Source organism: Mobula hypostoma, chromosome 17 (assembly GCF_963921235.1).
Source record: "Mobula hypostoma chromosome 17, sMobHyp1.1, whole genome shotgun sequence".
Taxonomy (NCBI): domain Eukaryota; kingdom Metazoa; phylum Chordata; class Chondrichthyes; order Myliobatiformes; family Myliobatidae; genus Mobula; species Mobula hypostoma.
This window is the reverse complement of record NC_086113.1, coordinates 20,251,483-20,270,111: the sequence shown is the minus strand read 5'-3', so window position 1 is coordinate 20,270,111 and position 18,629 is coordinate 20,251,483. Positions and strand designations below refer to the sequence as shown.

The 18,629-nt window shown below is 39.5% G+C and overlaps 1 protein-coding gene across 2 annotated transcripts in view; it reads right to left on the bottom strand.

The window, feature by feature from the left end:
• Nucleotides 1-18,629, bottom strand: part of LOC134357881 (phosphatidylinositol-3-phosphatase SAC1-B-like) — a 92,846-nt gene that overhangs the window by 29,413 nt on the left and 44,804 nt on the right. For both annotated transcript variants that reach the window (XM_063069624.1, XM_063069625.1), the window contains exons 8-14: nt 15,258-15,359; nt 14,296-14,381; nt 6,939-7,025; nt 4,909-4,977; nt 4,740-4,819; nt 705-803; nt 408-546 (exon numbers count right to left, since the gene is read on the bottom strand). In XM_063069624.1, the coding sequence (XP_062925694.1) occupies nt 408-546; nt 705-803; nt 4,740-4,819; nt 4,909-4,977; nt 6,939-7,025; nt 14,296-14,381; nt 15,258-15,359 (662 nt within the window). The remainder of the gene's footprint in view (nt 1-407; nt 547-704; nt 804-4,739; nt 4,820-4,908; nt 4,978-6,938; nt 7,026-14,295; nt 14,382-15,257; nt 15,360-18,629) is intronic.

The window sequence follows — 18,629 nt, the reverse complement described above, 5'->3', positions numbered from 1 at the left end:
ATTTTGTGTGTATTGCTTGCATTTACTACCATTTTGCTATTTCCGACCTTGATACTACAATCACTGAAGTTTGCAAAAGTTTCCTCTGCTCCACAAACATGCTTTCAAGGTGATACATCATACATTGCCTGGTTTCTCCCCTATTCAAGAGCTGACCAAAATAAACAACTCTTTTACGATGCATATTAATAGGTACTACCTTTGGTTAAAATCAAAGACTGGTTAGATTCATTTCGTCCCCTGTGGCTCAGAGTAAAATTCAATTTAACAACACTCTTTTTGGATATTTTGGCTAATTTGTAGACGTCGCATTAATACAAGTTGTTGCTACTTACATGCTGTTCTTTCTGAGTTAAAACCATTTGAACATTAAGTCAACACTGAACAACTTTTAAAGAACTTCCAACCTGAAGCTGTGACTGAAGAGAACGACGTGCTATCAAACTTTGCACAACATTCGTTCGATCCAAGCAGTCAATGCAATTGGTCCTGAAAGTTCCATCCTGCTGCACAACCATCTTCCCATCAGCATCCACCAAGAAATAACTGTTGCAAACAAACAAAACAGAAGCAAGCAAATTTTTTGCAAAATTAGGTAAATGGAAATAATCAAGACTCCTCTATAACAACCAAATATCCAACTTAATTTTAATATTAATGAACATCAAAGGTTTTTTCTTTAAATAATAAGGCAAACTACTTACCCAAATTCATCCTGTTGATCTGCCAGCCGATCCAAAAGAATCTGAAGTCGATCCCATCTCATGTGGCTGCATTCTTTGTGGAAATCAAATGCACAGTATCTGCAAGAATAACATTGAAGTTAATAGTAGACATAATAAAGAAATTGAAATAAGAACAATTGAGAATACAAAGTGTACCTCAAGATTTTCCGATATATTTTATTTTTTCAAAATAGCCTTTTGGAGATATTATTGCCAAATTTATTCATCTTACATACAAAGCAGCAAGTCACCTTTAATATTTATTTCTCTCCCTGGAATAGCAAATGTGGATCAGACTGCCCTTTTTAAAAAAAATTTAACTCAAACTGTTTGTGAACAATGCTAGCAAAAATCAATATTTAATGCACATCTCTCAGATACGTCCAGAAGATAGTGGCATGGCATCTTCCTGAACTGCTGCAATCCTCCTTGTGAAGATACTCTTATGGCACTGCAGGTAGATTGTTCCAGCAATTTAATGATGGAAATACAGCAGTACATTTCCAAGTTTGGTTGGGAAATTTCACTGCCCTTTGAAATTCTGAGATTGGATCTTTGATGTCGATCTGAGAGGGCAGAGGAGGCCTTGGTTTAACATCTCATCTAAAATACAGGGGACCAGGTAGTGCACCACATACCCAGAACTGCAATGGATGTGAATCCTGGACATTCTGGGATTAGGTTCATGGAGTGGGACTTCAATCCTTAGTTTTTGATTCATTCAGACAAAACCATGTGGTAGAGCAAGACAAGCTAATCCTGGGCACTAAAGGGTTCAGCTTCGAGGAACAGCCCAAGAGAAAAGGTATGCAGGATATAATGTCAGAATTTTATGGAGTGATGACTAATTGAATATTTACTGGAATAAATTAAATTGAATAATGCTTCAAAGCTACAGAAACAGCATGAGCTCAGATCGTGATCACAAATAAACAGATTTAAACTGAGAATTCTTTACTGAGCAGTGATGAATATCTTCACAAATACCAATAAAATATTTGTGTGTCAGCCAATTTCCTGGTTGTTGTTGGAAACTGTGGGAATTACAGAGCTTGAGCTGGTTGCCACTTCTTCATTACAATACTGAATATACTTCAAATATGGTTGAAATGTACATTCAGCTGACCAGAGGCAATAAATGGAACATTAGAAATGCTTTGTCTATTTTATAAATAGGAAGTTCTTCTTCTGTTCTACCCAATATATCCCCCTCACTACCAACATCAATGGCACAGTAAATGGGCATGATTTCAATGCTGTCAATGTGCACAAGGTTATCATATACAGCGGTGCTAGGAAGTTTGTGATCCCTGAAGAATTTTCTCTATTTCCACATAAATATGATCTAAAATGTGATCAGATCTTCATGAGTCCTAAAACTAGATAAGGTATCCCAATTAAATAAATAACACAAAGATCATTATATCCGTTCATTTATTTATAGAGATAAATGATCCAATATTATATATTTGTTGGAAAAAGTAATGTTAACCTCTAGGATTTTCAGTTCATTTGAAGGGGAAATTAGTCAGGTGTTTCAATCAACAGGATGACAATCAGATGTGAGTGTGAGAGGTCCTGCCCTGTTTAAAGAACATAAACCTGGGCCTTCACTATAAAAGTCTGATCTTCACCACACAAGTCTTTGGAAGTGTGCCATGCCCCGATCAAAAGAGATTGCTGAGGACCTCAGAAAAAAAGTTGTTGATGCTCACCAGGCTGGACACAAAACCATTTCTAAAGATTTGGGCTCCACCAACCCACAGTCACTCCAAAAGCAAGGCGTGTAATATTCCAGGAGGTCACAAAGAACCACAGGGTAACACCTAAGGAGCTACAAGCCTTTCTTGCATCAGCTAATGTCAGTGTTCATGAGTCTACCATCAGGCAAACTGAACGACAATGGTGTACATGGCAGGATTGAAAGGAAAAAGCCACTACTCCTCAAGAACATTGCTGCCCATCTAAAGTATGCTCAAGACCACATGGATAAGCCAGAAGGCTACTGGAAGAATGTTCTGTGGGCAGATGGCTTAAATCTTTTGGCTTAAATGAGAAGCATTATGTTTGGCTAAAAGCAAACACTGCATTCCAGCAGAAGAATCTCATCCCATCTGTGAAACATGGTGGTGGCAGTGTCATAATTTGGGCCTGCTTTGCTGCCTCAGGACCAGGATGGCTTGCTATCATTGATGGAACTATGAATCCTAAATTGTACCAGCAAATTCTACAGGAAAATGTCAGGGGTATCCATCCATGAACTGAAGCTCAAGAGAAGGTGGGTTATGCAGCAAGACCACGACCCTAAACACACAAGTCAGTCTACCAAAGAATGATTAAAGCAGAAGGAATTTCACATTTTAGAATGACCAAGTCAAAGTCCTGACCTTAATCCTACAGAGATGTTGTGGAAGGGCCTGAAGCAAGGAGTTCATGCAAGGAAGCCCACCAACATCCCAGAGTTGAAGCAGTTTTGTAAGGAGGAATGGCCTAAAATTCCTCCGAGCTGATGTGCAGGACTGATCAACAATTATTGGAAACGTTTGGTTGGAGTTATTGCTGTACGAGGGGGTCACACCAGTTATTGAAAGCAAAGGTTCACATACTCTTTCCAACAAGTACATGTAATATTGGATTATTTTTCTAATAAATAGATGAAAAAGTATGTTTTTTGAGTTATTTGTTTAATCGGGTTCTCTACCTAGTTTTAGGACTTGCATGAAGATCTGATCGCATTTTAGATCATATTTATGAAGAATTAGAGAAAATTCTACAAGGTTCACACACTTTCTAGCATCACTGTATATTTCTGCAGCATGTCACGTCACTGCATTCAGAAATCACTAATTACAAAATGTGTCGAGGCATGATAAGAAAGGAGCCTTACGCCCCACACCAACAGGTTCAGGAACTGTTATTACCCCCAACCATGAGGCTTCTGAACCAGTGTGAATAACTTCACTCACCCCAACACTGAACTGCTTCCACAATCTATGGACTCACTTTCTAGGCCTCTACATGTTCTCAATAATATTTATTACTTATTTATCTATTATTATTATTTTGGTTTTTGGTGTATAGCACAATTTGTTGTGTGTTGCACATTGGCTGTTTGTCTATCCTTGTTTGTGTATAGTTTTTCATTGATTCTATTGTGTTTCTTTGTATTTGCTGTGAATGCCTACCAAAAAATGTTATGGCAAAAATGGTGATATAAATGTACTGTACTACATACGATTCCTTAAGGCTGTTATAGCCAGGCGGGGAGGAGCGGTGATAGTGGGGATTAACTCCCCCTATTTATTAAATGCTCCCAATAGCGTGCGGCTCAAATAGCCTCTGACAACCAAGTCCTGCTCCTGGCTTTCCCATGTGGCTTAGCTACTAAGCCCAGCAGAACCATTTTTACTGACAGAAGGAGAGGCAAAGGCAGGTTACTGGCGCCTTAAAACCAGTCGCTTTGGGCAGACAGGCTTCATCAGCCATGGTTGGCAGCTCATCTAGAAGGAAAACTCTGATCTCAAGCCTCCACTGCCTTGTGGCTTCGGGAGTAAACCGAGAGGGGAAAATCTTGAGCTGGAGTCCCTGAGGCAGTCCTACGTTGAGTTCAATGCAGACTGGCAATTCCTGCAATGCTGCTGGTTTCAAGCTGTATCAGCTTCTGCCATTCCTTTGGATTCATCAGGTGCTTGGAGAGAGGGGAGCTTGCTTCTTTGCTCTTCATATTGTACTGCCCAGGCTTGCATATCTAGACAGCTAGGACGCAACATCGATCATTCACTCTGACCGACAGAGGTCTCATCATATGTACTTTGATAATAAATTTACTTCAAACTCAAATGCTTGCTCCACTTTCCTTTTGCAAGAACTTTATCTGTTGAAATCTTTTCCTTCCTATACAGTAAGTGGGCACACTAGGAAGAGGAATTTGTAAAGCAAGTAAGCCACATTTTTCAAAAAAAATGTATGCATAAAAGCTAGGTGCTCAGTTCTGAAAATATTATGGAAACGTACTTAACCATTCCATTCCCCAAGCTTGCTGCCATTTTGGCAAAAACCTGCTCAAGAGATTTTTCAGGGCCTTTCTGATCAACCTGTTAAAAAATTGATAAAAACAAAGCTTTAGAACTTTATCAAAGTTAGTATTTTAGTATAGATATATTAAATAAAAGCAAATACATACCAAATTTATTATCACTTGCTTCCCATAGCTAATAAGTTGGGAATCAAAATGCCTTTGAAAGCCATCCATCTGCAATGAAAGACAAATAAAATGCTTATTATCCTCTTTTATGATAAATCTAGTCAAAATCACCACAACTTTAGAGCACTTTATAATGCATCAAAACATCCCAATGATCTAGGTAGTGCACTAATGCTCTAGAACTGTTCTCTATGACTGCAGTGGTTGTTAACAGGACAAGCAATTTGATGCAGCACACTGACACGTTCTGCAGATTTCTACACTTACCGCATGGAGCGCAATTTGCTGCCCAAGTACTGTATTGTTAGACAAACATTCCTGGAGGGATGAAAATGCCAATTTCTGAGCCAAAACAAATCATTTGCCCTATTTCTAGTACTTAACAAAGATTACAAGTATCATGGCTGTATTAGACTGAGACTTAGGGAAAAACACTATGTGAAAACTTCACTGAATTCAAACTAAAATATTCACCATTCTTGTACATGCAAGAGCTTAACTGACACTGACATACAACAGCAACTTCCACTTCTATACTGGTATCATGGAAATATTGATACTAAGCCATACAAGATATTAGGTCAAGTTTTTAAAGCTTCATTGGGCCTCAAAAGCTGAAGGCACAGATACCTGTGGTGGGTTATTTATATTCATGGATGAGAATTAAAGCAGGTGCGTCAGAGGGTCATAGAGCTGAAGAAAATAAGTTGGATCATGCTTGATCCAGACTGCACTTTGCATTTACAATCAATTATTTCTTTCAGCCGGCGTGGTAATTGCGGCATCACAATCTCCAGGCATTCTACTGTGGCAGTACAACCAGCAAACTAGACCTCAGGTACTATATCCTGAGCCCCACCACCATAGATTACCTGAATGGCATTTTGAAAGTTTGCTGCTCTCAAAGACTGCTGAACTGGTTTTAAATGTTCCTAATTATTGTAGATATTTAAAATTCATTCAAAACAATGAAAAACAAAATTATTTAAAGGCACTTTAATGAACTAAAAGCACTAAGATCAAGTAAAATGCTCTTCTATCCATTCACCTATTCGATCTAATTCAGTGACCCTTTCAAATGGGCCAGTCGTGAAACAGATGCAAAGAGCATCTGATTTCTCAGCTCAGCACGTCTGAGGTCTGCCTGTGCTCTCATTATTGCATCCAGAGGCAGGGCAGGATAATAGACAGCAGGTGTGCAAATGACATGAGCTGACTTTGCTGGCAGTTCTTTATCAAACAGCAGGGGAAAAGCAAGTACGCTCAGGCCTGTGGAGGTTTGGCCAATGGACAGATTTGATGGCAGCGGTGAGAAGTTTTAAATTGAGGTTTCGTTTTAAAATTTTGCATGTCAGCAAACATGGGGCTGCGAAGAGTGTGGGTGGATGGGGGGGGGGGGGCAATGCGATTTGAAAAAAAATGAATAATAGAAAGAGGCAGCCGGGCCAGAAATGTGTAAAGCCCGCTCAAGCTCAAATAATGACCAAGGCTCTGAGCAGCCTGGTTCTGAATTCAGAAAGCTGACAGTGTGAGTGTGTGGTTAGTCAGAGAAATAATTGGTGGCTGGAGATACTATCTGCTGCAGTCTCCCCAAGATTTACTTGGAAGAAATTAGCTCTCATCAAGCATTCATATTGGACCAACATTGTGGCAAATTACAACAGTAGAATGGTCAAGAAAGGTGGTTGGTGGGGAGAGGGGGTGTAGATGGAGCTAGGTTCCCTGAGCATACTGAAAAACTGACAAAGGATTATCTTCATATTACATGCTAACTGCAGACTTTCTTACCTCAAGAATTTTGTTCAACTATACAAATTCACTGTTTTCTCACGCAAATCAAGATTTGAGACACCAATTATGTGTAATCCCATCTAGTAAAATATATATTTAATCATCCCTGAAAAGAGCTTTCATACAACATAAAACTGCACATATATCACTGTAAAACAGCTCACTTACTGCAGGGCAAACGTTAATGAAACACTTCATTATATTTGAAATATACTCACATGGTTCATGGATTTACTAATCTGTGGCTTTGGTTTGTACCTCAAGTTTGGCCTCTGAGACCAGAAGAAGGGGATCGACCCTCGTGTCTTGAAAGCAGAAGAGAAATACATTTAATAGCAGATAATAATCAAGAATCATCTTTTTCAGTTAATCAGACTTCTAGAACAATTTTTAGCAGATTAGTTATGAATATGCAAGCTATTAAAACTATGATAAGAATTCCAAAGAAGTGGTTTTATCCTTATTTTTCCATCATCCTTGCATTTCAACTTTTCTTTTCATTAAATGAAGATGCTTTCCTTGGACAAGATTTACTTGATCTCCATTCAGAGCAAGTCTTCAAAAGTTAGTAAAATACTCTTTTAGTCCCCTAATTCATTTATATTCATATACTCTTAAAAATTAAAAAAAAATGTTCACAGTTCTTCACTATCAATAGAGAGAAAACTTGACTCCAAATTACATATGAGGATTTTGGGGCAAGTGAACCGAAGTCCAAACAAAGAGACAGGTATTAAGCAGTGTCTTAAAGAAAGGCAAAAAGAAAGGTAATGTTTTAGCAATGGAATTCCAGAGTGTAATGTCAAGGGAGCTGAAGGAACAGCTGCCAACATTTTAAACAAGTGAAAAGTAAAACTCAGAGATATGCAACAGGTCAAACTTAGAGGAAATATAAACAAAGGTTAAATATTGAGGCACTGAGGTTTTTCAAGATGGCGGCGCAGTGAAAGGTCTGCTTTACTGAGCTCAGCACCGCAACACTGATAATTTTGCATATAAACCTATCCGTTTCAACTTTTTTTTAAATGCCCAAGTGTTAGATTTAATAACATGAACATTGATGAGTTTTTTTTGAGCTGCTTCAACACCATGTCATCGAAAAGTAGTAAAAAGGGGGCCAAGATGGACTGCACAAAGTGCTCACCTGGGGCTGAGCAGTTAGCTGCTGCTCGCTATGCTAACGTGTTGGACCCTGCTTTTCGTCAAGTAATTCAGGAAGTTATGGAGAACATATCCAAAATGATGGATGAGAAGCTGGGTCCACTCACTCTAACACTCCAGAACCACACATTGGAGCTTAAAAATCTTGATACAAGAACCGGGGCCGAGGGCCGAGTCTCCGCGGTTGAGACTGTAGCTGATCAAGCCCAAAGCCGCATCCGGGCGCTAGAAAAGCAAGTTCAAAGCCTGTCTGACCATATCGACAAACTTGAGAATAGAGGTAGGAGGAAGAACATACAGATCATCGGTCTACTTGAAGGTACAGAAGGCAGCCAGCCAGCCAAGTTTTTTGAGGGCTGGCTGCCTACCCAATTTCCTTGATTTGGAAACCAAGGCTGGATGCATTAAAGTGGAAAGAGCTCATCAACCGGTCCCAGACCAATGCCCTCGACCTGTCCTCGTGCGGTTCCATAATTTCGGTGATAAGCAAAGAGCGGCAGAGGCCTCAAAGCGCGGCGGGACTGATACCCAGCCTTTAATATATGAGGGATCCAGGCTAATGTTTTTTCAAGATTTTTTGGCAGCCGTTATTCGGAAGTGCAAGGAATTCGACTAGGTCAAGAAGCGGCTGAGAGAATCCAGAATCCAGTACTTTATGCTGTACCCAGCGGCGCTGAAAATCACCTACCACGGAGCCACCAAGATATTTTATTCTCCTGACAAAGCTAAGACTTTTGGAGACACGTTGGGCTAAAGAATGTATATATTGCGTAGTCCTGGTTATGGACGATAACATGCTCAATGGTTGCTTTATTTTACCTTTTCATTACTCAACAGCAAGATATCTTATAGGATGGGTAATGTATTTGTTTTGATTAATATACTTGTTTAAATTAGCAGTGCTGCTCCAGCCTGAAGGAGCTTAAACATGATGGTAACAAATTGGTGGATTGATAAATTATGTCCTGTTTTCATTTTTGACTATGTTAAATGCCATACTGGCAGTGGGGCAGAATATGCGGTGCTAGAAGGTTCAGCTATCCCCTTTAAGTGTGGGGTAAGTCCTCTTGTTCAGCGCTGTTGGCACTTTGTTTTTTTTGTGTGTGTTTTTTTAATGCACTTATTGCTGCTCAGCTGATCTTAACCAACACACATCAAAGTTGCTGGTGAACGCAGCAGGCCAGGCAGCATCTCTAGGAAGAGGTACAGTCGACGTTTCAGGCCGAGACCCTTCGTCAGGTCTAGATATAGGACTAGTCCTGATGAAGGGTCTCGGCCCAAAACGTTGACTGTACCTCTTCCTAGAGACACTGCCTGGCCTGCTGCATTCACCAGCAACTTTGATGTGTGTTGCTTGAATTTCCAGCATCTGCAGATTTCCTCGTGTCAGCTGATCTTAAGTCGGGTTTCTTCTCCTCCGGAGTCAAATGATTGTTATAAAGGTTTATGACCAGTAATATATTAAAATTGTGCACTTGGAACATTAAGAAGAGTCAATCACCAATCAAGAGAAAGAAAATCCTACTAAACCTGAAAAAAGGTGGACATAGCCTTATTGCAGGAGACACATTTAAATGATGAAGAACATCTAAAACTGCAACAGAGTGGATTTGAACAAGTCTATTTTTCATCTTTTAGTACCAGGAGTGGGGGGGGGGGGGGTGGCCATTTTAATTAGGAAGAACCTACCTTTTAAGTTATTAGACTGCATTAAGGATAAGTATGGGAGATTTGTGATTGTTAAGGCTTCAATACATGGAGAGGAATATGGTATTCTCAATGTTTACTGCCCTCCAGCTCATCCTCTCAAATTCCTAAAAGATGCGTTTTCCAAACTTACAAGCTTTTCAATACAAAACATTATTGTAGGTGGGGATTTTAATTGTCTCATGGACCCATTGATAGACAAAGTGCTTAGTGCTCTCCTCACAGTCCAAACAAATCATGGGCTCATGTGGAGAGCTAGGACTTGTGGATGTCTGGAGGTTGTTACATCCCTCAGACAAAGACTTCACATTTTTTTTCTAATCCACACAAGTGTTACACCAGAATAGACTTTTTTCTAACCCCCAAAACACTCCTAGATTTAGTTGTATCCTGCACAATCGGAAATATCTTATTTCTGACCATGCAGCAGTATATTTAAATATTAAGCCCAAAGATAATTCAGCACGAACTAGACATTGGAGGCTGAATCCTTTTATTCTAAAAGATAATAATAGACTACTTTACTTTACTTCTGAATTCAAAACTTTTCTATCTATTAATTCCAAACCAGCTAGTAGTCCTTCGATGCTCTGGAAAACCGTTAAGGCCTATGCAAGGGGATTAATTATCTCCTACTCTGCTAGTAAGAAGCGACAAGCTGCAGAACAGCATTGCCTAGTGGAAGCAAGGCTTGTGGCAGCTGAAAAGGATTATATTAATAAGCCTTCTGCAGCCAGGTTACAGAATATCTCAACCCTACACTGTGCACTAAACTCTTTGCTTCCACAAGCAGCCAAAAGAAAATTGACATTTGCTAAACAATGATTGTTTGAACATGGTGAAAAACCAGGTAGGTATTTGGCTTACTTAGCTAGAAAGAAAAATGACTCAGACTATTGCTTCAATTAGGGATGGGACAGGAGCCCTCACTAGTAATTCTAAAATGATTAATGTTGTGTTTAAGAATTTTTATTCTAAATTGTATCAATCTGAGCAATGTAATGATGGACAATCTAGGATGGAGTCTTTTTTCGGGAATTTAGACCTCCTAGGCATTTCTTCTGAACAAGAGTCCCTCCTCAATGCTCCGTTATCTATACATGAGATACAGGAGGCTGTGAGACAGCTCCAAAGTGGGAAGGCCCCTGGCCCTGATGGACTCACCAGTAAATTCTATAAAGAGTTCACAGGGTTAATATCAGAGCCTATGCTAAACACATTCAATCATGCATTTAATTGTGGTCTCCTCCCAACATCACCGAGAGAAGCTAATATCTCCCTAATTCTTAAGGAAAGAGCCCTGAAGATTGTGCCTCCTACAGGCCTATTTCCTTGTTAAATATTGACTTTAAAATCTTATCTCAAACCTTAGCGTTGCGATTAGAAACTGTGTTACCTTTTATCATAAAGGAGGATCAAATGGGTTTTGTAAAAGGCAATAGGTCATCTAACAATATGAGATTATTACTTAATGTGATTCAGGCATGTCAGCAACAGGCACTGGACGGCTTGGTGGTTTCCTAGATGCAGAAAAGGCCTTTGATCGTGTCTAATGGCCGTATCTTTTTTTCACTTTAGGACAATTTGGTTTGGGCAATAATTTTATTAAGGGGGTGAAGGTTCTTTATAATGACCCTTTGGCTGCAGTTCTCACTAATGGTATTAGGTCAGATAATTTTAGTATTCTGAGGGGCAGCCAGCAGGGCTGCCTTTTATCACCACTACTTTTCATACTAGTGATCAAGCCATTGGCTGAGGCTATTCGGCGAGACCCCAAAACATCTGCTCCAGACATAGAACTAAAATCACATAAAATTACATTGTATGCAGATGATGTTCTAACTTTCTTATCAAACCCTGCTATATCAGTGCACCACCTTATACAATGCATCAATTCATTTAGCGCCTTTTCAGGTTATAAAATCAACTTTACTAAATCAGAGGCTATGCCTCTGGGGAATCTGCAGCAGGTACCTGACACTCGGGGTGTTTTCCCCTTTAAATGGTCGCAGACAGGTTTTGTTTACTTAGGCATATTTATCACACCTATGTTTGATCAATTGTTCAAAGCTAACTTTACACAGTAATTTGACAAAATCAAACAGGATCTTGAGCGATGGAGCATTCTTTCTTGGCTTGGCCGAATATCCTTGCTCAAAATGAACATTCTTCCTCATCTGCTCTAACCAATATGAATGATTCCAGTCATTTTTACCTAACAAATGCTTAAAAAAATAAATGGCTGGTTTGTTTCTTTCATCTGGAACAAAAAAAGACCCCGTATTAAAATGTCTAAGTTACAGCTTCCCAGTAGTCTAGGGGGTTTGGATTTTCCAGACATCAAAAAATATCAGTTAAGTTTCTTTTTATCTTATGTAGTTCACTGGGTTTGCAGGGACCCCTCTTCAATTTGTCTAGACATTGAAGCTTCACAAGCAAAATGTCCTCTTATTAATTTGCTTTTCCTCAATAAGATGAAACTAGTTAAAGAATATTGTTGCAATCCAATAACAATTAATACAGTCAGGGCTTGGAGGGCGGTGCAACAAATTGAGGGCAACGCAGTGAAAATATCACCTTTCACTCCAATAACCGACAGTCCAGATTTTCAGCCTGGCATAATGGATTCCGGATTTAAACTTTGGATTTCTAAGGGTATTTTCCATCTAGGAGATTTGTTTGATGAAGGAATGATAATGTCTTTTACTTAAATAGTACAGAAATTTAACATACACAACAAGGATTTTTTTTTCATTTCTTTCACAGAAAAGATTATATACAGAAAAAACCCATCATTGTTAACTGATTTCTATAGTTCTGACATAGAAAAGACGGTGTTTCATGCTAAGGGTGAAGTCTCCATCAGTACTTTTTATATCTTCCTGAGGGAATGTTCTTGTGGAGAGGCTGAGCAACTGGGAAGGGTCTGGGAGGAAGAGCTGGGAGTAGAAATTACAGCTGAAACATGGGAAGACATCTGTGATAATGCAAAGAAAATTTCAGTTTGTAATAGAACTAAAGCACTGCAACTGAAAATTCTGCATAGAGCCCATCTGACTCCAGATTGTCTCTCAAAATTTAAGACAGGGGTTTCTCCAATGTGATCTAAATGTAAAGTAAATACTGGAACTTTCACCCACTGTTTTTGGACTTGTCCCACACTTCAGGCATACTGGAGTGATATTTTGGATGAAATAGAAAAGATTCTGAAGATGGAGCTTGAACTGGACCCAGTGTCTTTTCTCTTAGGCTTACCCAGCAGTCATATTATTAATGCATATCAGAAAAAACTTTTTAACATCCTGAATTTTTGTGCGAGGAAGAACATTTTACTTTGTTGGATATCCGATAAGGCCCCTGAACTTTTTGGTTGGCATAAATTAATCATGAAATACATTCCTTTGGACTTTTTGACATGTATGGTACACTCAAAAACAAATAGTTTTCATAAAACATGGCAACCTTTTCTGCAGTATGTAGATATAAACCTCTCTGCTATACTAATAAGGGCTTTTGTATAGGATGTTGGGGTGATGTCTATATTTTGATGGCAGTGTTCTGATAGCTGATATCTGTGAGGGGAAGAAATGTAAATGTAAATGTATCTGTAAATTGAAAGTTTTGTTATACTGAACAAAAAAAAATGTTAAAAAAAATTGAGGCACTGCCAGACCAAGAATAAATGTATGCCAGTCAGTGCCAGAGCAGAAACCAAATTCCCGAGATGCAATAATGGCACAATTAAAATATCTTAACTACTGCAACGCATTAGCCCTCTGACCCTCTGTTACAAACTCAGATTATGTAACCAATGTACTGCCACATTAGACACTGAATTCTCCAAGAATAAACTTCTCAACCCACATATTGTTACTCAGGAACATCACTTCTGATAGCTGCTATCATTTATGCTTTTATCACCTTCAGAATTATTCTAATGTACAGCTGGATAACATTCACAAACCATAGGTTATCTCAAATGCTACTGCCAATATCTGATTCTGCTCTAAGTCTTGCTATATGTTAGCAATAGGCACACTAACCCACATTGGATCCCAGTCTCAACACATTCAATTCATAATCACTCGTGCTAGTGTTTAATTTCCTTCATTGCTGCAATACTTCCTCATCTCTATAACCTACTTCACCCCTCCTCCACATCCTTCCATCCCTTCAGTTTGGCAATTCTCTTTGTCCACACCCAGGAGTTCCGAAACTTGGTTCCACAGACCCCTTAGTTAATGCTGGGGATCTATAGCATAAACAAGGTTGGGAACCCCTGCTCTGGGCCATAATCTTTGTGCAGAAAGAAGGTTAGAGGAAAACCCCACTGTTAAAACCAGTTTCTTTGTTAAGTTTTAATCATCTGCTTTCATATCACCTTTCATAATACTGGTAACATTTGAGTGCCTTTGGTTATCATCTCTAAAATGTGGCTTATAAATGCCAACACTGCCTGACTCTTTATGGCAAGGTCTTTAGTTACAGTGCCTGCAATCTCTTGAACTTCTCACTCTTATTTACTTTGCCCTTCCAAAGTAAAAGTTTCCTAAGAGGCTGGTTGGTCCTTTCTAATCACTTTACCCACGCTTCAGAATACATTTCGTTGTTCATTTCCATTTGGGAAGTGCAATGGATGTTTACTCACAAATGCTGTAAAAATCCAAGTTGTTGTATGACTAGTACAATACAGTAGAAATCACTCACTTGTACAAATGATGCCTTATAACCATTGTACTGAACGATTTGTTCTGTCTCCACAAAGTTTGCAGCATGCCCCTCAGAGTCAATACCTAATAAAAAAAATTTTTAAAAAACATGAAGCTTAGAAGTTTAAAAGAAATCCTAGGTGAACTATAGCTAAGTTTCTGCAATAAAATTACATCTTACATGTGGAAGATTCAACTACTAAATTTTGTTTTCTGCAACGCAACTCCTTGTACTTTTCCTATACTTACTTCAAACACATCTAACCCACAGGCCTTCAAAAATAGTCAATTGCTGGCAATTATTTGTTAACTAACTGAAGGAAACTTACTGTATATCCTGCTGGAATGTAGCAAAGGACTATACCATACCAACATTTGGTATGGCAGACATCCTCAACTAGTTAAAATCTTTAAGAAATGCATGAGAAAGGCCAAATGCTGCACCATGACAATTCAGGAAAACAAAACAATGTACAACCAAATGTAACCAGCGTCACTAATAAAATTAACTACCATTACTTGTGAAATATTGGATTCAAGTCACTTTATCCAGCTTGATGATTTACTTTTGTAAGTCTATCCTGAAGATTATTTTGGTCAAACTTTTAGTTTTCTTGGCTTCACATCCAAATCAAGTTTTACCAGCTTTCTCACAGGAACCCATTTCAATTACATGGTTCTACTCTCACATAGTGCTTCTACTTTTCACCATACAGTATCGGCTAAGCTCCCTACAGATTCTTCTCTCACCAATTTCATTATGCAAAATATGCATAGTTTTCCCAATTGTTACAATGGTTTAAAACTTAGGGATCAACTTTGTATTTTCTCTGCACCCACTCACTGGCCTCAAAATTAACTTTACATTTTATCTTAGTAACCAAAACTTTAAAAAAAAATCAAGATATATATCAGAAAGTTCACTGGCTGACTAGTTAAGGACACAATCTGTCCACTTACCTCTAACGTAATATCGAACCCCAGCTCTGAAACAGCTCCTTCTGGAGAGAAGTGTCCAGTCAAAGTATTTCCCATTTATACTACAACATTTCACAATAATGACTGAGGTAAGAGGTGAATGGTTAAGGATGCTTAACTTAAAAAGAACAATAAAATTTCCACTTTTAGAAGGAAAAACATCAGCATGATAAAACATTGTGCAGTCAATTTCAAAGATATCTCATAGCTTATGCAAGATAGTTTAAGGGAAAAACATCAAGAACATTCTATTACGATTTCAGCTGTGAAGCATGTGGCTTCCCACAAATGAGCCACCTCGAAACAAAATGTCAAATAACTGGGACAACACCACATTATATAATTAGATAGTTTGAAGTGATGATTGAGCACTGAATACATAATATCTTGGGATCTCTATCAGCACTCCAACTGGAAACAGATATCAATACCCAAGAGGGCAGCTAGGAGTGGGCATATTGTACCACCAGCATCAGAATCATGTCAAGCATCAGCATCAAGAGGGTATCAATATTTAGGAGAGGGCAAGTTATACAAGTTGGAAGGGCAAAGGTCCCACTACTCTTTCTTATTACCATATTCACCATAACTGGTCTGATGTACTGTTTTCGTCATTCACTATCAAAAGAAAAAAAAGCTTGAAGAGCCAATTTTATTTGATTTGGAGAATATCAGTTTTGCCTTCTTTTGTATGGAGTAATTGAGATGCACCAGTGTTAAAAGTTCATTGGATATATTAAAAATAAATCTATTTTCTTTTTAAATGTTAAATAATCAATTAAATCTCAGGAGTAACATGTAGAACATGAAAAATTATTTATTGATAAGGAGTTTACAAGTTTTTTTAGTTATGAACAGCAGATTTATCACTTTACTGAATCTGATTTCTGATTTGATTATAATTACTGATAAACAATTGCAACATTGCAAATATTACATGGAACTATCATTCAATAACTATATTTTAATAAATATTCTATAGCCGAAGAAAACCACACAAATTGATCTAATTCATTGTCTGTCTTGCTTTAAACTGTGAAATGTCGTATACAGCACTTGCACAATTTTCAGTGACACTAGATCAAAAACTGTAAACTTTGAATGATATGAATGATATTAAAATACACATGGAAAAGTCAAATATAAATACAAAGTGCAAATGTATTATCTTCAATTCTTAAAAAAAATGGGAGTTATGTCTGAGGTGGTAGAAATAGAATGATGGCCATAAGGAACTCAAAAGAATTTGAGTTCTTCAAGTACATCAAATCCTTCTACTGATAGCCACTATAATCAGAATCAGAGATCCACACTGATTCTTCCACCGTCTCCAGGCCTGATTCGTTGGCAAGGACTCCCAACCCCGCACCGATGACCCCTTCTCCTATCTTCAACCTTCCTCTTCTTGGACACCCCACGCTGGTCTTCTGCCTGCTCTGGATCTTTTCACTGCTAACTGCCGACCGGACATCAACTGTTTTGACTTCACCATTCCTCTCTCCAATTCCAACTTCACTCCTTCCAGATGCTCTGCTCTCCACTCCATCAGCACTAATTCTAACCTCATCAAAACCGCAGGTAAAATGGGTGCTGTTCTAGTTGACGGACTGACGTCTACTTTGCTGAGGTCAGGTGACAACTGTCAGACACTACCTCTTATATACCCCTTGAACAGGACTCCACTAAGGAGCACAAGGCCATTGTTTCCTACACCATCACTGGCCTTATTAACTCTGGGGATCTCCCATCCACTGCCACCAACCTCATAGTTCCTGCACTCCGCACCTCCTATTTCTACCTCATACGCAAGATCCACAAACCTGCCTGTCCAGGCAGACCCATTGTTTCAGCTTGTTCCTGCCCCACTGAACTCATATCTGCATATCTTGACTCAGTTTTATCCCCCCCCCCCCCGCCCAGTTCAGTCCCTTCCTACCTACATCCACGACACCTCACATGCTCTGGATCTTTTCAAAATTTCAAATTCCCTAGCCCTGAACATCTTATTTTCAGCATGGATGTCGTCCCCATACACCTCCATCCCTCACCAGAAAGGCCTCAAAGCTCTCTGTTTCTTTCTTGACAGCACAGCCAACCAGTTCCCCTCCACCAGTTCTGCTCCATCTGCCGAAACTTGTCCTTACTCTCAATAATTTCTCCCTTTTGCTCCTCCCACTTCCTTCAAACAAAAGGTGTAGCCATGGGTACTCGCATGGGTCCCAGCTATGCCTGTCTTTATGTTGACTATGTGGAACAGTCTATGTTACAAGTCTACACTGGTGTCACTCCCCCACTTGTCCTATGCTACATCAATGACTGCATTGATAATGCTTCCTGCATCCATGCCGACCTTGTTGACTTCATCAACATTGCCTCCAACTTTCACACTGCACTCAAATTTACCTGGTCCATTTCCCACACCTCCCTCCCCTTTCTCAATCTCTCTGTCTCTATTTCTGGAGACAGTTTATCTACTGATGTCTCATAAACTCACAGATTCTCACAGCTACCTTGACTATACCTCCTCCCACCCTGTTACTGGTAAAAAAAAATGCCACCCCATTCTCTCAATTCCTCCGTCTCTGTTACGTCTGCTCTCAGGATGAGGTTTTTCATTCCAGAATGAAGGAAATGTCCTCCTTCTTCAAAGAAAGGGGCTTCTCTTCCTCCATCCCCAACAGCATCTCTCCCAATTCACACACGTCTGCCCTCAACCCATCCTCCCGCCACTCCACCAAGGATAGGGTTCCTCTTGTGCTCATCTACCACCACCAGGCTCTGAGTCCTGCACATAATTCTCCATAACTTCCGCCATCTCCAACAGGATCCCACCATAAAGACATATTTCCCTCACCCCCCCAACTTGCTGCTTTCGTGACTCCCTTGTCCATTTGTCCCTCCCTGCACTTATCCCTGCAAGCAAAATGAGTGTTACACCTCTTCTCTCACTACCATTCAGAGTCCCAAACAGACCTTCCAGGTGAGGCAACTCTTCACCTGTGAGTCTGTTGGGATCATCTACTGTTCTGGTGTTCCCGGTGTGGCCTCTGTATATTGGTGAGACCCAACATAGATTGGGAGACCTATTCACCAAGCACCAATACTCCGTCCACCAGAAAAAGTGGGATCTACCAGTGGCCACCAATTTTATTCCACTTCCCATTCCCATTCTGACATGTCAATTCATGGCCTCCACTACTGTCGCGATTAAGCCATGCTCAGGTTGGAGGAGCAACTCCTTATATCCGTCAGGGTAGCCTACAACCTGAAGGCATGAACATCCATTTCTCGAACTTCCGGTAGTGGCTAGCGCCTGCCCCTTTCACCATTCCCCATCCTCTTTTCCCTCTCTCA